General features: G+C 39.9%; 1 protein-coding gene across 3 annotated transcripts; it reads left to right on the top strand.

Moving 5' to 3' along the window:
* Positions 1-533: 533 nt before the first annotated feature.
* poldip2 (polymerase (DNA-directed), delta interacting protein 2) lies at positions 534-15914 on the top strand. 3 transcript variants are annotated; one of them, XM_035944068.2, is made up of 12 exons: positions 534-739; positions 8334-8409; positions 9156-9253; positions 9364-9463; positions 10241-10316; positions 10661-10768; positions 11221-11357; positions 11923-11949; positions 12048-12173; positions 13141-13173; positions 13319-13398; positions 13577-15914. In XM_035944068.2, exons 1-12 carry the CDS (start codon positions 555-557, stop codon positions 13689-13691), a joined length of 1161 nt encoding a protein of 386 aa, XP_035799961.2. In that variant the 5' UTR covers positions 534-554; the 3' UTR covers positions 13692-15914. The 3 variants fall into 3 exon arrangements, with proteins under 3 accessions (XP_035799961.2, XP_035799960.2, XP_023117149.3); XM_035944067.2 differs by having other exon boundaries at positions 8328-8409; XM_023261381.3 differs by lacking the exon at positions 13141-13173 and having other exon boundaries at positions 8328-8409.
* The last annotated feature ends 592 nt before the right edge of the window (positions 15915-16506 follow it).

The raw sequence follows: 16506 nt of genomic DNA, 5'->3' as shown, positions 1-16506 counted from the left end.
AAGTTTAAATGTTTTCGAAATAAGTTAAAATAACGTTTTGTTCCATATTCAACGTAACTGTCGCTCGCTGCATTACACGTGAGCACTTTTGGTGCCTTCATTGTCTCCTTACAAACTCCAAAAAACTATATATTCGGCTTTTCGCTGGCTTTGACGTCTTTGTCATATTTAGAACCGCCATAAGACCGCTAACTTGATGTACAAATTACATTTCCATTATATTAATTAAACATGCATATGCCAATTACCTATGTTAGAAGTGAAAACAAACCTTCATTAGCATTTGCTGAGCAGTTATTAAATCCCGTCTGCACCGCTTTACTGAGTTAAATGGTTTTTTTAATATTTTATTTACTTTTCCTTTGAACGGTTTTGTTATTGTTGTATGCGTTCTCTGTGTGGATTCTTATGTATTCTGTTTCCTTACTATCTGTACGTAATTAAGGCCGCAAAGCCTCAAATGTCTCCCGTTCTTCCTACATCCCAGCGGGTCTCTGAACGCAGCATCAGGAGCTGCTATAATGCGTGTGTGTGAACGTGCAAGGGCAGCAAAGATGGCGGCCTGTGCGCTACGCCGAGGCTTGCTGAGCAGCGTCAGTAAATATAACAAGAAGCACACACACAGAATACTGAGTGTCGCTGACAGTACCGGCTGCTTCGAGGCGTTCAGACCGCGGTTCCAGTGCCGAACCTGCGGACTGCCCGGCGCTGTTCAGACCAGGAGGTTCATGTCCTCACGGTAAGAGACGCAGCCAGTGTCCTCCTCAGTCTGTGCTAAGAGGCTAAAGACTTTAGCCGAATACGAGCTGGTCAAGATGGCACCGTGAGTTAAAGACTCTGGTCCCGTTGTTGTTGAAGGGACCATATGTCTGAGGATGGGGTTTGATTCATGAGCTCGCTGCGTTGATGTGAGCTGACATTTAGGAGCAGAAAACTATAAAAGTACAGTCGTCCTCTGCTAGCTAGCAGGGTAGCTAGCCAGCATGGGTTGAGCAACAACTGACGTCGTCTGATCTGACTGCCTCCAACCTGCTGAGTCAAATCATTACATCACACAGTTAAACTTAATATACACCATGGAGGATTATTCTGTAATGAAGTGACACGGTTGAGAAAGATCAACATTAGTAGCACGATTGTAATCCTCTAAAACTATTGCAACAATCTGAAAATTATCCTGACTTGAATGTATCTACCAGATGTTTTTACTTTTTTTGTTGGCCAATTTAAGATTTAATGCTGGATCCCTTATTCTTTACATGTTTGTACATGTAACTTTGCCCTAAAAAGAATCCAATCATTTCACTATACACAGAAACAAAACAGCAACATATAATAATAATAAGAATTTCAGTGTACTCACCACATTACAATGTCAGATCTCTGTGTTTAGCAGGCACAGATAAAATATTAAGTGTTGGCTAAGAAAAATTAAAATTTATGACAAGCTGGGCCTAAATCTTTTAATGGCACATCTGTTTCAGTCTGTAGGGAGAACTGACACTTGGCAGGGTGACACCTCTGTCCCTTCATCTGCATATTCAAATCAGACAAGTCAAAAAGGCACAGAAGTGCTTTTAAGAAGGGCATCCATACTCTCTAAAGTGATGACTCAACCACCACCAGGGACATGAATATAAAAGTTTATTTGACCCCAAAACTTGAAATAGTAAGAATTACAAGGATTGTACAAGAGAAAATCCAATTACAATCGGCACAATAAAAATAAATAGTTAGGCCACCAAAAGTGCAGAGAATTGATGTTATACCCTAATAATTATAACATATGATTAAGACAACTTGATAGAAACTTATTCTGAGAGAATTAAGTTTATTGGAAACCAAAGTATACCAGATGATGCCATAAGTAAAAGGCTTCTGAAGAGAATAAGTAGTGGTTTAAAAGGTGTCACTAACTGCACTTGTGTTTCTGGTAAACAAAGATGAGACCAAAGTGTAATCTGAATTCAGCGAACAATCGTTCTATGTTAAACACCTCTGTCTGCTGTCTTTAGATGTGTTTTTTACGCTTTACAGTCATAGGCTTAAACGTCCAACATCATCTCATTAATAGCAGTTAAACACACCTCTGTGTTGCCTTTCAGTGTTGCCCCACAACATTTTATTCAATAAATCCTTTCATCTATTGAGTTGGATTGCTAGTAATGATTCATCAACATCAGTGTTTTCCCGATTAATCCATTACTTGCTGGGTCTGTGTCATGTGGGAAAATATAAAAAAATGTTGATCGGTGTTTCCTAAAGGTCACTATGACGTCCTCAGTTGTCCTCTTTTCCCCACAACCCAAAGATATTCAGTCACAGAGGAGTAAAGCAGCCGTAAAATATTCACATTTAAGAATCAGAAAACTTCAATTCAGCTGATAAACAATTTATAGACAATACTGGAAAACTGTCCCCACAGCCATCTGAAACTAAAATACCATGAGCCACTGCCTTTGACAGTGGTTCATGACCTGATCTGTTGGCTGTGATATTCCATTGACTCAACTAAACTGTGAAATAAACCAATATTTCCAGATCTACCAGGACCCATGCACCACACCCATCGTGTATACTCACTATTATTACTTCTATTTTCACATAACGCATTTTGCACTTTATAATACTTTTTTAACATTCTGTACTCTTAAAATACTATATTTTTATTGTCAATACCACCAATTTGCACCTTATTGTGAATATAATTTTTTTTTACACATTCTGTAAATACCAGCATTTTAGGCTTCTTATGTTGTCTCTTCAACCAGCACAATTTGCACATCAATTTCATATCTATCTATCTATCTATCTATCTATCTATCTATCTATCTATCTATCTATCTATCTATCTATCTATCTATCTATCTATCTATCTATCTATCTATCTATCTATCTATCTATCTATCTATCTATCTATCTATCTATCTATCTATCTGTGACTTCGATGCCTGAAATCTAAATACTTCATCACATAGATGCAACAATCTAATCTTTCCACAAAGTACTATTATTTGGTGGACTATGGTTTGGCATAAACAGTGTAGTGAATTCTCCTACCACTAGCAAAATTCTACCATATATTACTTTTCAAAGGAAAAAACTAAATAAAGTGTATCAGTGAGGTGTTGGGCTTCTAGTTTTTGCAAGAACAGCTTCAATACACCTTAGCACTGGTTCTCCATATCTCTGTAACTTCAGTGGAGTGATGTACACCACCTTACCTTTGTTTTGATAACATGTTATCTAACATGTCAGACCAAAATCTCCCAGGGGTGTTCGCCTCGGTTAAGATCAGGTGACTGTGAAGGCCATGATAATTCACATCACGATCATGATACAACCATTCAGTGACACCTTCTGCCCTGTGAATGGGGGTCATTTTGGGAAAATATCACTCCAGTGATGATAGAAATGTTTCATCATGGGATCAGATGATCACTTAGTACATCTAAGTATTAATTTGTTGTAGTCTTTCTCTATAAGTTTAGAAATGCCGCCCACAGCAGAACAGAGTCACTGGATCTCCTCACTGTAGGGATCAAGGGCTCAGGTTTCTCCTTTAATTGGCCACCTGTCTGCACCACAACAGTGTACCAGGAGCCACAGACTGCAACACTTCAATGACCTGTTGGAATCTAGAGTGTGTTACGTGCATGCACTGTTTATATTCAGACCTTTTTATTGTCTTATCTCAAGTATCAAGTCCACCAAGCTGTACTAATATAGTCTACTGTAGTTACGTGTAATATCTAAATTAGAAAATAAAAGGGAAAAATGCAGTGTTTTAGTAGTTTTGACTGGTGGATAAATGAAACCCTGCTGACAAACCATGATCCAGCAGATTTTTTTCACCCATTCTGGACATGTGATCAGAGCTTACAGACTTACTGCTATCCTTAGTAACATGTGGACAGTCATGGTAGCTCTGCTCACTACTTGGCTTTGAAGTGGGTCTGTTTGTCTAGATTTTTTAAAAACATTTTTTTGTTTGTTGTTTGAACGGTTACACCCTCAGCTTTTCTGCTTTGGGGTTCACACCCGTGTTGGAATAAGAGGAAGTTGGTTTTGATCCAACAGAGAGAAGCTCGTGTTTTGAAGCTGCCTTCATCTGATCAACCAGATAAAGGTGCTGACAGACAGAGAGGTTGAGTGAATCAGAGGCAGAATGTACTTGTACGTTATCTCCTGTGTGAGAGATAGTACAGGTGGGTGAAATCCCTCCACAGCGGTTGGAATAGCAGCAGTGATTCAGAACCATCTTGTATTTCCCAACTTTTGTTTCTAAACCCCTTCATTGTATAATGATACCTCCTGTCTGCTATTTTTACAAGCTCCTCAGTGACATGTTGACATGTTGCCACAGTGACCTGCTTTCACTCCTCTGGCACAGTGGAAACAGGGTGAAGGGAAACGGATAGTTTCTGTGGTTATTGGCAAGAAGAGTTGTTGACCAGGCCTGGTTTCAGAGTGTGCAGTTGGTTGGCTAAATTTAGATTAGTGATTATCTGTGGCCACAGTGTATTGACATTTCTCAGATTGTTGCAGAGGTACAAACAGAACAGGCGAGTCCAGTGTGTTGGAAAGCAGCTAATTCCAGGTGCATTGGTATACGAGGACTGGTACCTTACATCCATAAAGTGTTTTCTATTACAACCAAGAAAAAGGACACACATTTTTATGTTAAGATTAACAGAGGTGGGCTTCACAGTGGCTCAGTGGTTAGCACTTTGGCCTTGCAGGTAAAAGATCCCTGGTTTGTGTCCCGGCCTGGGCCTAGGATCTTTCTGCATGGAGTTTGCATGTTCTCCCTGTGCATGTGTGGGTTTTGTCCAGGTACTCCGGCTTTTTGTCACAGTCCCAAAAACATGCTGAGGTTAATTGGTAACTCTAAATTGTCTGTAGACGTGAATGTAAGTGATTGTCTGTAGCTGTCTGTCAGCTGCCTTCACCCCAAGTCACCTCTGCTGGGATAGACTCCAGCCCCTCTGCCACCCTGATGAGGATTAAGCAGTGTATAGATAATGGATGGATTAAGAGGTGAATACTTGGCCTTGTCATTCCAAGCCAACTCACCGAGGACCTCCCAGTTGAGGTCATGGATTTTCTTGAAAAAAATCTTGCAAAAATTTCTACCTAAACCACAGAATCTTGCAAAATCCCACAGCTCTACTCCAAGTACTTTTTGAGTCACAAATTTTTGAAAATAGGCCCTCCGTGTTAAATTTTTTTTAATTCAGCAGTTTTTTTAATGCATCTTTAAAGCCTCATCAATTGTTTGTTTTTCACAGGATTTGCCTCTTTATTTTTTTTACTGACTATCCCAGCAACTTTAAGCAAAACCTGGAACTTGTAATCCTGTCAATAGCTAGTGCTGATCTATAATGTATCATCAAAAGGAGAAAAAAAGGTTTTGGAGTAAAGCTGTGGGGTTTTGCAAGAGTCCATGATTTAGGTTGAAGTTTTTGCATGATTCTTTTCAAGAAAATCCATGAACTCAACTGGGATACTCTAGGTGAGCTGGCATGGAATGACCCCTATTTAAAAAAGTATGCTGCTTAAAAATAATCACAATGGAAAAATTATGCTTAAAGAGGAAAATATCATGAAATTAGTCACCACAGTTCCACCAGGAGATCTTTCCCTGCTTAGTTAATGCTTGATGCAAACTTAGCTTTGCCAGAAAATGTTGGGCTACATCAATGATTCTCAAATTTTTTCTGTCGGGCCCCTCTTCAGAGGACAAAAAACTTTCGTGCCCCCCCAATAACTTGGTGTAAGAAGTATATATATATATATATATATATATATATATATATATATGTATGTGTATGTATATATATATATATATATATATATATATATATATATATATATATATATATATATATATGTGTATATATATATATACATATATACATACATACATACATACATACATATACATATATATATATATAAAAACTGTGAAAACATGAATATGCAGGGCTGTGTTATTTTATCTGATTCCATTTTGTTGTTTTTCACAGTAAAGATCAGGGGTGTCAAACTCATTTTAGTCCAGGGACCACATAAACCCAATCTGATCTCCAGTGGGCCCCGAGAGTAAAATCACAGCATAATAACCTATAAATAACCAAAACTCCAACTTTTCCCCTTTGTTTTAGTTAAAAAAAAGTACATTCTGAAAATGTTCACATTTAATGAACTATCTTTTTACAAAATATTATGAATCTGAAATTTCTTAAGGAAAACAAGTTCAATTTCAACAGTAGCCTATTATGCCTCAGTTCATCATTTACACATGCATTCTAACTGCCAGATAACAGTTTATCTACAAAAACACAAAACATTCAGTCACAGGTATCTGGAACTGAACAATCTAGTATTTTACTTCATGATCAGAACAACTTGTCAAGTTCTAGAAATTATTTTAAATTTACAGTTTTACAAATTTACAATTTACAGTTAATGTTGTTGTGATTTTTATCATTTGTAAAGTCGTCCCGCGGGCCGAAATGGACCGTCTGGTGAGCCGGTTTTGGCCCACAGGCTGTATGTTTGATATTGCTAGTAAAAATAATCGGAGGACATGAGCCGAGTAAGTGACGTGATCAAGTACGCTGGTGTTCCGACTGCACATTAACGATGCGTTCTCCCGTTCTCAGGAGTCTGAACTTCGGAGTCTGAACGGCCAGTGCATATACCATAGATATATACAGAAGATCATTATTATTATTATTATTTATATCTATGGCATATACAGTCTATGGGCCAGCACAATTTCAGTATTGTTGTACGCCGCGAAAAACAGGCCGACGTTAAAACAATAGTTCAGCTAATTAGTTCCGTGTTGAAGGACCTTTTCCTCCCAGTCGCCCGCGCCCCCCTTGACATGCCTCTGCGCCCCCCCAGGGGGGCGCGCCCCACTATTTGAGAAACACTGGGCTACATTGAGAGCAGTACATAGAAAACATGGCATTCCTTTCTTTACAGCATCACGGCCACATAAACTGTGAGTCATTTTGTTTTAAAGAGTAGGTCTTCAGCGATTTGCCGTAGTGGCACAGGAGGGTCTGAATGGTCTTTTTTTGAAAAATGAATTGATATGAAGCAAACACATGTAGACGACATTCTGTACAAAATAGTTTCTATACTGTGTTGTTATGATGATGAGTGGCCAGCATTAGCTCTTCACTGTCCTCTCTCCTAGTCATAACATTTAGTAGCACAGTCTTCACAAATGGTTGCAGCACAGAGCCCTGATACAACATAAAATGTAAAAACTATTATTTAAAAAAACAAAAAAAACAAAACAAAAAAAACCCCACACACAGCCTCTGTAACATTAATATTTTAAATATGAAGTTACTTCTACAGCCGTCGTATCTGGTAGAGCTGAAAGGATTAGGAGATACAGAGAAAATTCACTCTATTGAAAAGAAAAAAAATATTGAAAAACTCTGTGGTTCCAGCATCTATGATTGAAGCATTTACTCTTTTTACTAAAGCAAACGCTTTGGGCTTTTTAAAAATTGTTCTCTGTTTTAAAAACTTTGATTTTCTGGGTATGACATTCGGTTGAGTCGGTAATGAACACAATAATGTAGCCAAGTTCTTAATGTGGCTAAATGTAACTGCTTTAGTTGTATTTATTTTTTTCCAGGCAGGATGTTAAAATTGTCACCTATCAGCTGGTGAGGTCTGATTTCCAGCTTTGAGTGTGGTATAGTACAAGAACATTCCTGACATTACCTAAAGGTATTTGGTCAGAATCTAGATTCTGTTTTGTAACCATATTTCTCGTAGTAAAATCATTTTACCTTGTGATTATTCTTGTGCAATACCCCCATAAAAATAACCTGAAACCAATTTACTGTGGAATATTAAATCCACGTCTGTATATCCACCTCATTAATCCCCACTATTCATCTCTGTTGTGAAGATTAGCTGTGCAAGGAGCACTGAAGTATGCGTGTTATTTATTAGAACTGACCAGCTGTTGTTGTCACTGGTAATGTGCTCTGTGTGTGTGTATTGTTGCGAGGTTGAAGGTCGTGTTTTATTCAATCGTGTCAAAGTTGTGATTGAGATTACGACTGAAAGATGCAGCAGGATTGTCTCTCCTGTAGGGCTGAATGTAAATCTTCTGTATAGGCGAGAAAATCCTGAAGCCTCTTCACCACGGGGGGATTTTCTGTTGAGGCTCCTCAGGGACTTATGTGATGTTTGTGTTGGTCCATATATGATGTTGTTTTGATGTCAGTTCTCATGTTTTGCACAGTCAGCGGGGTCCAGTATGTAATGGTGTTGCCTGTTTTTGGCAGGAACAGGCCTGAAGGGAAGATTTTGGAGACTGTGGGAGTGTTTGAGGCTGTAAAGCAGCATGGCAAATACGAAACGGGACAGGTAAGACGCCCTTCATATTGACACCAAAGCACAGACGAGGCCGTTTTCCCCTGCAGGAACTTGTGGGCTGCTCTGACTGCAGGAACAACCCCTGTAGAACCTCTTTCTAGGATAGATACTTCTAAGCAGCCCTGATAAACTGCTGCGTGGTGCTTGAAGCTGATTTGTTGAACTTGGGATAACACAACAAACAACTTCATTAAGTTAAAAAGCTCTTGAGTACCACTTGAGTCCTCTCCTATCAAACATTGCCAACATCAAATTTGCCATGTAAGTTGACAGCAATCAGCAGTATTGTTGTCATTGTTTTGACATGCTCAGAGTTGACGTTGAGGCAGAGTCATTACATCGCCTTGTGAGTCCAGTGGATCCGACTCTGCAGAGAGGCTGAAGAGCCGCTTATGGGGCCCTTCCTGTAAATGTTTGCACCTTGTGCCGGCTCCGAGTTCCTGCAGTGAAAAGGCCCTTTTGTCTGGTCTAGCGCAGATTCCTGCTGTGACTTTAACAAATCATTTAGTTCAGTGTTAGGATTGTATTTTTGAATATTATTGTAGTATATAGTAGTTGCTCGATCTGAACTGTTTTTGACATCGTGATAAAATTCAAACTAAATGTTGTTATTATGGCACATTTGCATGATCTTGTCAAGCCACTATAATCCCATCTAACCTATGCTGTATTACAGATCCTACATATATAATCTCATAGTGATTTATCTGTTTCCCTTGTTGTTTTGCTCTCCTCAGCTGTTTCTCCACAGTGTGTTTGGCTACAGAGGCATTGTCTTGTTTCCTTGGCATGCCCGACTCTACGACCGAGACATCACCCCTCCCATGTCTGACAGGTAGACCTTCCTTTGTAGCAGACTGTGCCAAAAGGCCCCCACGCTGCTTGAGTTTTGGGGCTTTGGACCGTAGTTTTGTCAAATTTAATTTTTACCATCTCTTCCCTCAGCAAACCCGAGCCCCCAGGAGCCCACGGCTCCAAGGAGGTGAAGGGGAAGACTCACACCTACTACCAAGTTCTCATCGACACCAGGGATTGCCCTCATATAGTAAGTTCTGTTTTTAACCGGGTCAGGTCAGCATTCAGGACCACCAGCTTCTGTCTTGTTTCATTTAAAGCTAAAATACTAGAAGAATCCAAACAGGTGTTGAAGTTTGAACTGTAAATATATTTTGTTAATCTGCCATTTCTCAGGTATTCACTCTATTTAGTGCCTGTTTTAAGAAGTAAAATTGTGTTTGTGGTAGAATGGAAAATCCTCTGGAGCACTAACAATGGTTTAAGCACAAGTTTAATATTACACCTGAAAACACATATTACATGAACATTCATGTACACTGAGATGCATGAGCTGGTGTAACAATGAAGCAGGAGGCTGATTGCTTAAGAAAGAACTGCAGTGGTAAAAAATAGGACCAGAGATTTCCCTAACTGCACAACAGCTGCTAACAGAAACAGCAAGGTCAGCAACACCTGGAATTTGTTTGTCAAAGCTGATGTCTTTTTTTTTTCTTCTGGATAGGAATTTGACAAATCAGAGAGAGTCATGTAGTGACAGTAAGACCCAACCAGAAACAGAACACGAGTGTCTGCGTCATTGTTTCCAAAAGTCTCCGTTTCTGTCCTTTTTAAGTATCCTAAAACATCACAGTAGTGTGAACTCAAGGACTAGACGTAGCAGAAGTTTATTCATCCCCTTGGGTAAATTCAAGAAACTATATCATTTAAAGTGAAAACGTGTCGGTGTGGATGTAGCCTCACTGTAGCCGTTTATAGTTTGTAAATGTCCAGGAGTATGACTGTTGCTTGGTGCTGTGTTTGACAGTCTCAGCGCTCTCAGACAGAGGCAGTGACGTTTCTTGCCAACCATGATGACAGCAGAGCCCTGTACGCCATTCCAGGTATGCAGCTGTATTCAGACCTGCTCAGGATGAACTGACTTTGCTGAAATGTTACAGACTGTCATCATTAATTGTTTTAGTTTAATGTGGCTTCCATTATACATAAAAATGACAGGAGATGTTACGATGCTGCTAATGATACCTTCCAGCTCAGTGCCCCCTTTTTTTTGCTCCACCTAGGATTGACCAACTGCATTTGAGTCTGTAAAGTAGACTTGATGTAGATACCAGTCAGCAGTTTAGCTCCCACAGGACGTAAAGGTTCCAGTTTGCAGTTTGATGTGGTAATGATTGTTTTGTCCCCTTCCCCCATGTCACAGTGTCTGTGCTTCTTCTTCCTTCAGGTCTGGACTATGTGAGCCATGAAGACATTCTGCCCTACAACTCTGCAGAGCAGGTCCCCATTCAGCACGAACTGTTTGAGCGCTTCCTCATGTACAACCCTGCAAAATGTAAACACTGTTCTGCACACACAAACCCTTTATAATGCCTAAAGGTTCACTTTACTGCCACCACCAAGGCTCTGCTATATATAGCTCATAATGAACATACAGTGAGACCATGATTTCTGGCCCTAATGTCGTTATTTTTTTCATTAAGTTCTTAGAAAATTGTCTTCCAGTTTAAGATCGTGTAAGTTTAGGTGTTAATTTCTGTATTCTGATGAATAGCTTCCTGCATTTGCTGGATTTGTTGTAAAATGTTAGATTTATATTTCTCTTATAAGTAAATAATACAATCCCCCAGAATCATAATTAAATGAATTTGTTTCATTGATAACTGTCATTTGTAGTTTTATCTGTGGTTCAAATCTTCATAGGCTCCACTCACTTGCCAGTGGTAATATAAGAGAGACAAAATAGTTTTAAAATTTGTGTGTTTTGTCATTTTCTGGGGTCCGTAGCTCCTCCGTTCACAGCCAGAGACACTCTGAAGGCATGGCAGGAGAAGAACCACCCTTGGCTGGAGCTCTCAGACGTCCACAGAGAGACCACTGAGAACATCCGAGTCACTGTCATCCCCTTCTACATGGGAATGAGGGTCAGTGAAACTTCAGGAATATAGCCAGGACCACACCCACTCACAGCTTGTCTACATATCCATCCATTATCTATACACCGCTTAATCCTCACTAGGGTCATGGGGGGGCTGGAGCCTATCCCAGCTGACTCGGGGGAAGGCAGGGGACACCCTAGACAGGTCACCAGTCTGTCGCAGGGCTACATATATAGACAAACAATCACTCTCACATTCACACCTACGGGCAATTTAGAGTAATCAATTAACCTCAGCATATTTTTTGACTGTGGGAGGAAGCCGGAGTACCCGGAGAAAACCCACGCATGCACAGGGAGAACATGCAAACTCCATGCAGAAAGATCCCGGGAAAGCCGGGACGCGAACCAGGGATCTTCTCGCTGCAAGGCGAAAGTGCTAACCACTACACCACTGTGCAGCCCTGTCTACATATCATTTCTAGTATTTGGGTTTGCGTGTTAAAACCTTGATTTGTAGGCAGCTTGCAGCCCTTTTCTATTTAGATTGTTACTGACATTTATCTCTTTAGTGAGTTTGAAACCTAATGGCAATTCCTTCTTGTTCTCAGGAGGCCCAGAACTCCCATGTTTATTGGGTGAGTAACACCATTTCTACTATGTCGAGTGAAAATTGTGAAATTGACATCCACAATGGAGAACAAGGAGTAATGTTAGGCCTGTTGTCTTCCTGCAGTGGCGCTACTGTATCCGTCTGGAGAATATGGGTAACGAGGTGGTTCAGCTGAGAGAGAGGCACTGGAGGATCTTCAGCCTGTCAGGAACCCTGGAGACGGTCCGAGGACGAGGCGTTGTAGGCAGGGTTAGCATACATGCAACACACACAAATGCAACATCCAATCGGATCTTGCCATAGTTGGGCGATTAGAGTTTGAAATCAGAGTGAACAGGTGAGTGATGGATCTGACTTGGTCTTTGAGGACACCACATACCATCACACTGTAGCCATCGCCTAAAACAGGGGTGTCAAACTCATTTTAGTTCAGGGGCCACATTCAACCCAGTTTGATCTGAAGTGGGCTGGACCAGTAAAATCAGAGCATAATAACCTATAAATAACCAGAACTCCAAATGTTTCCTTTGTTTTAGTGCAAAAAAGAACATTCTGAAAATGTTCACATTTAAGGAATTATCTTTTTACTAAACATCATGAACAACCTGAAATTTCTGAAGAAAAATAAATTCAATTTCAGCAACATTCAGCCTCAGTTTATCATTTACACATTACAACTTCCAGATCACAGAATATCTACAAAGGAACACAACATTTAGTCTCAGGTATCTGGAACTGAACGATAAAGTATTTTACTTCATGATCAAAACAACAAAAATCAGACAAAAAAATGGCAAAAAAAACCAAAAGGACAAAATACCACAAAAATGAGGCACAAAACGACAAAAGAATGAGCAATCTAGTATTTTACTTGATCAAAACATCTTGCCATGGTCTAGAAATTATTTTAAATTTATAGTTTTACAAACTGCAATTAATGTTTTCTCTAATTTTTCCATTTTACAAAGCCATCCCACGGGCCGGATTGGACCTTCTGGAGGGCCGGTTTTGGCCCGCAGGCCGTGTGTTTGACACCCCTGGCCTAAAACATACTCTGTTCAATCGCCTGTTTTCTCTAAATATACTGAAGAAGACATTAAACTACTGATTGAGAACATAGCCTCATTTGAAGAACATTTAGTCAGGTAACAGATCAAGTGAGGAGGGTCGTTTTCTCCCGGACATCTGTGTAATCTGACCTTTTTTTTCCAACCAGAGGAGTCGCCCCCTGCTGCCCATTGTAAAGAATGTAGGTTTAAGCAAAATAACACAAAAACAATCTAAGACCAGCACAGCAGTAAAAATGATATATAAATGTTAGCCATTCAGTGTCTCACGTTTACAAACAGTTTGTATGTATTTGAATCACTATGTTTGTGTTTTTGTCATCACAGGAGCCAGTGTTATCTAAAGAACAGCCAGCCTTCCAGTACAGCAGCCATGTGTCTCTACAAGCCCCCAGTGGTCATATGTGGTGAGTCTACTGCTACACACATCCCATATAGGCTACATGTTCTACTGCTTTGTTCATGTTGTGGATGGTTTTCGTTCTACTTGGCTTGCTATTTAAGGTTTTTAACTTTTCTGAGCATTCAGTATCCTGCTGTTGATGATGTCCGGTTTAGTCACTGTCTTCTCATCTGTGTTTTTAGGGGGACGTTTCGTATTGAAAGGACCGATGGATCCCACTTTGACGTTCGCATTCCTCCTTTCTCCCTGGAGAGCAACAAAGATGACAAAGCGCCCCCTGCTGGCTACACATTTTAAGTGTCACCTCCCACCTGTGAGCCCCCAGACATGCTGTCAGTCCTGGTCGTGTCTGGGTTATCTAGAATTGTCCTTTCTCTGTGACATGGCCTCGGCATAGATTAGTGTCAGGCAGGTCAAGCAGAGGGAAATTAAACCCCTTCTAGATAATCCAGATGCAGGTCCACCTTACCATTATTTTTGTCAGAGTTCACCCAGCAGCAGTATGTCAGTGATTAAATCGTATTGGCTGAAAATCAATCTGCAGTCCTGTACATCTTCACTCCATGTTGAGTTTGAAGAGACATGCACAGTGAAGTGAAAGACAACTGGGTGGTAGGAAGGAGAATTAATGCTGCTGAGCAGAGCTGGTCCTGAAATGCCATGGCTGAAATGTTGACTGGGTTGTTTTTATAGAGGGAGTGTTTCCTGCTAAGATCTGGGCTCACAAGAAAGAAAAGCATCTTCAGCTGATCTTTAAACTGAGGCCTCAGGTGAATGTCAAAGTCAACTAATAAGCTATGAGTATACATTCACACTCCTCATGACAACATGAGTTTTATCCTGAACCCTTTTCTCCTGTCATGGCTCTTGAGCGTACAACTATCCAATCACAGCTGAGTTATGTAGGACTTCTGTGAGCAACTTAAGCGAGGGAGAACCGTTGAATTCTGGGCTGGTAGCACAGAAGTGGTTCTGATTTATTGTGATGCAACAGGGAAGCACAGTGGATGTCACCCATCAACAGAAAATCATGCGTTCATGTCAAGATGAAACCAAGTCTTCAAAAATTTTAAGTGAAAAATAGACAACTTCGTATATTGTTCATGTTAGTATCTAGTTGGGGCATCTTTGCCAGCAGTTACAGCTTTGGGTCTGTCATTTATTTTCCCAGTCTTTTGTGCAGTTCTGCTTCAGCCCTGTCAGATTGCACTTTCAGGATTATAGTCCACAGAGAACATTGTTATTACTTAAAGACTTCCTGGGCTTTCTGTAAAGAGGCATTCCCATGGCGTGATGCTGCCACCAAAAGGCTTCATGACGTGTTCATGTCCTGTAGGATGGATGGCAGAGATGGAACAAATCCAGCACTAACATGTTTACTTGAATGACCAACTCGAGATGGTTGTATTATTAGACTTAAAGATACTGTGCATCGACACTAAGGCACTATATTTACTAAATATGATCACATGTAGTTGAGTATATTAGATAGCTCTCCAAAAAAGCAGAGCTTTCAGAAAAATCTGAGCTTCCCAGTTGTGTTTACTACCTTTATGCTGACATGGAACTGTTGAGAAGTTGAAAGTTTTTAGCGTTTTTAGTACTTAACTGTCTCAGTCTCGGAAGTCTCCTTTAGTGTCCACAAGCCTCTTGGCAGCCGCTTTCATCACTGCCCATTGTTGTGCCATATCCTTTTAATTGTTATAAAGCAGTATATTTTCCCCTTGTGACAGTTTTTCTTTACCCTGATACACATTTCTTATTATGCCAAAAGCAAAAAACAATCATCAGTATTTCCATATGCAGATGTACTCTATTTAAACCTTGCGATTCCTTGTCAGACTCTCAGTACACTGGAGACTTGTGTTCATATGGATCAGACTATTAAAGTAGCTGCTCCAGTCATAATCTCAGTGGGAGAATCCTTACACCATCCATTAGTTAGAGTTCCATATATGCACATACCTGTGGAGGTCTCTTTAAAGATTTCTCCTCGACGTTAAAATTCTGTTGCTCGGTGCTTCAATTTATCATCCACTGTGATTCCATGTTGTGAAAGCTCGAACTGAAAAAAGCAAAGTCTAAATACTTCGTGTAAGCAGTGAACTGTGTGTGTTGACAGCCAAAAGTAGATCCTCCTCCAGCTGGAGGCGAGGGTCAGGTGTGAGTTGTCTTTGAATAACAAAAGCAGCACACCTTAAAGTAATTAAACTCAGCCGGTGGCAGCCAGTGTTGTGGCTAACAGGAGGACAGTGTGTGTGAAATGTCTCTGCAGCCTCTGCTTTCTGTTAAAGCCAGAATGAAGTCTTCATCCTGTACTCACACACTGGATGTCTGTCATCAAGGCTGACTGTTTGACTTTGCAAAAGAGAGCTATGAGCCTAACACTTCTCTCATAAAGTGAGGAAAGAAACTAACATTTTTGTTTTCATAAGTGATTTGAAGCAACTATGATGGTTGAAATGCTACTGTAAATAGAGATGTAATTAAAGGCAAAATAAATATACCTTTTGAAAAATATATCTTAATATGCCTGGTTTGCTTTTTATCCATCTAACTGAAAAATGCATGATTGTTTTTGCGACAAAATGCAGGTGTTTCAATGATTATAGCATAGAAATTTAAGAGTTATACAACCAGAATATTGCTACAGTTCATGGTAAGTGCAAAAAGACAGAGAAATACTTTCCACTTTAGTCTCTTAAAACAATTTGTGTGATTTAATACTGTGTACATATTTTCTATGTATACCAGTTGCATCTTTTGTCATTAAAGTTATTAACTTTTCAATGTATTACAAATGAAAAAATAATGGTAGAAAAACGAAACAAAACGAAAGTAAGGAACACTGGGATACATTGCACAGACCAGACAGACAATTACAAACAGGATAAAAGATACATAAACAGACAGGGCATCCAATCAGAGAAAACAATAAACAAAAAAAACCACTGCATGTTGTGACTGGAATAATCCAGTGTTATTGTGATACAAGAGACCGTGTCTTGGTCCGTTTTGATGCGAGTCCAAAAACAGTCCCAGGAGGTGGTCCCATCTTCTGTACTGCCCTTTAATCTATGCAGCATAGATTCGTAAGATGTTGTCTCTATCA

Source organism: Amphiprion ocellaris, chromosome 7, assembly GCF_022539595.1.
Source record: "Amphiprion ocellaris isolate individual 3 ecotype Okinawa chromosome 7, ASM2253959v1, whole genome shotgun sequence".
Lineage (NCBI taxonomy): Eukaryota > Metazoa > Chordata > Actinopteri > Pomacentridae > Amphiprion > Amphiprion ocellaris.
The sequence above is the reverse complement of the archived record's forward strand: the minus strand, read 5'-3'. Positions and strand labels throughout refer to the sequence as shown.

Excerpts from the sequence above, each read along its gene's own strand:
- poldip2 (XM_035944067.2), top strand. The coding sequence starts at position 555 with ATGGCGGCCTGTGCGCTACGCCGAGGCTTGCTGAGCAGCGTCAGTAAA. Across the intron at positions 12,174-13,140 it reads GACGAGGCGTTGTAGGCAGG|AGGAGTCGCCCCCTGCTGCC; the intron begins GTTAGCATACAT and ends TTTTCCAACCAG. Across the intron at positions 13,174-13,318 it reads TGCTGCCCATTGTAAAGAAT|GAGCCAGTGTTATCTAAAGA; the intron begins GTAGGTTTAAGC and ends TTGTCATCACAG.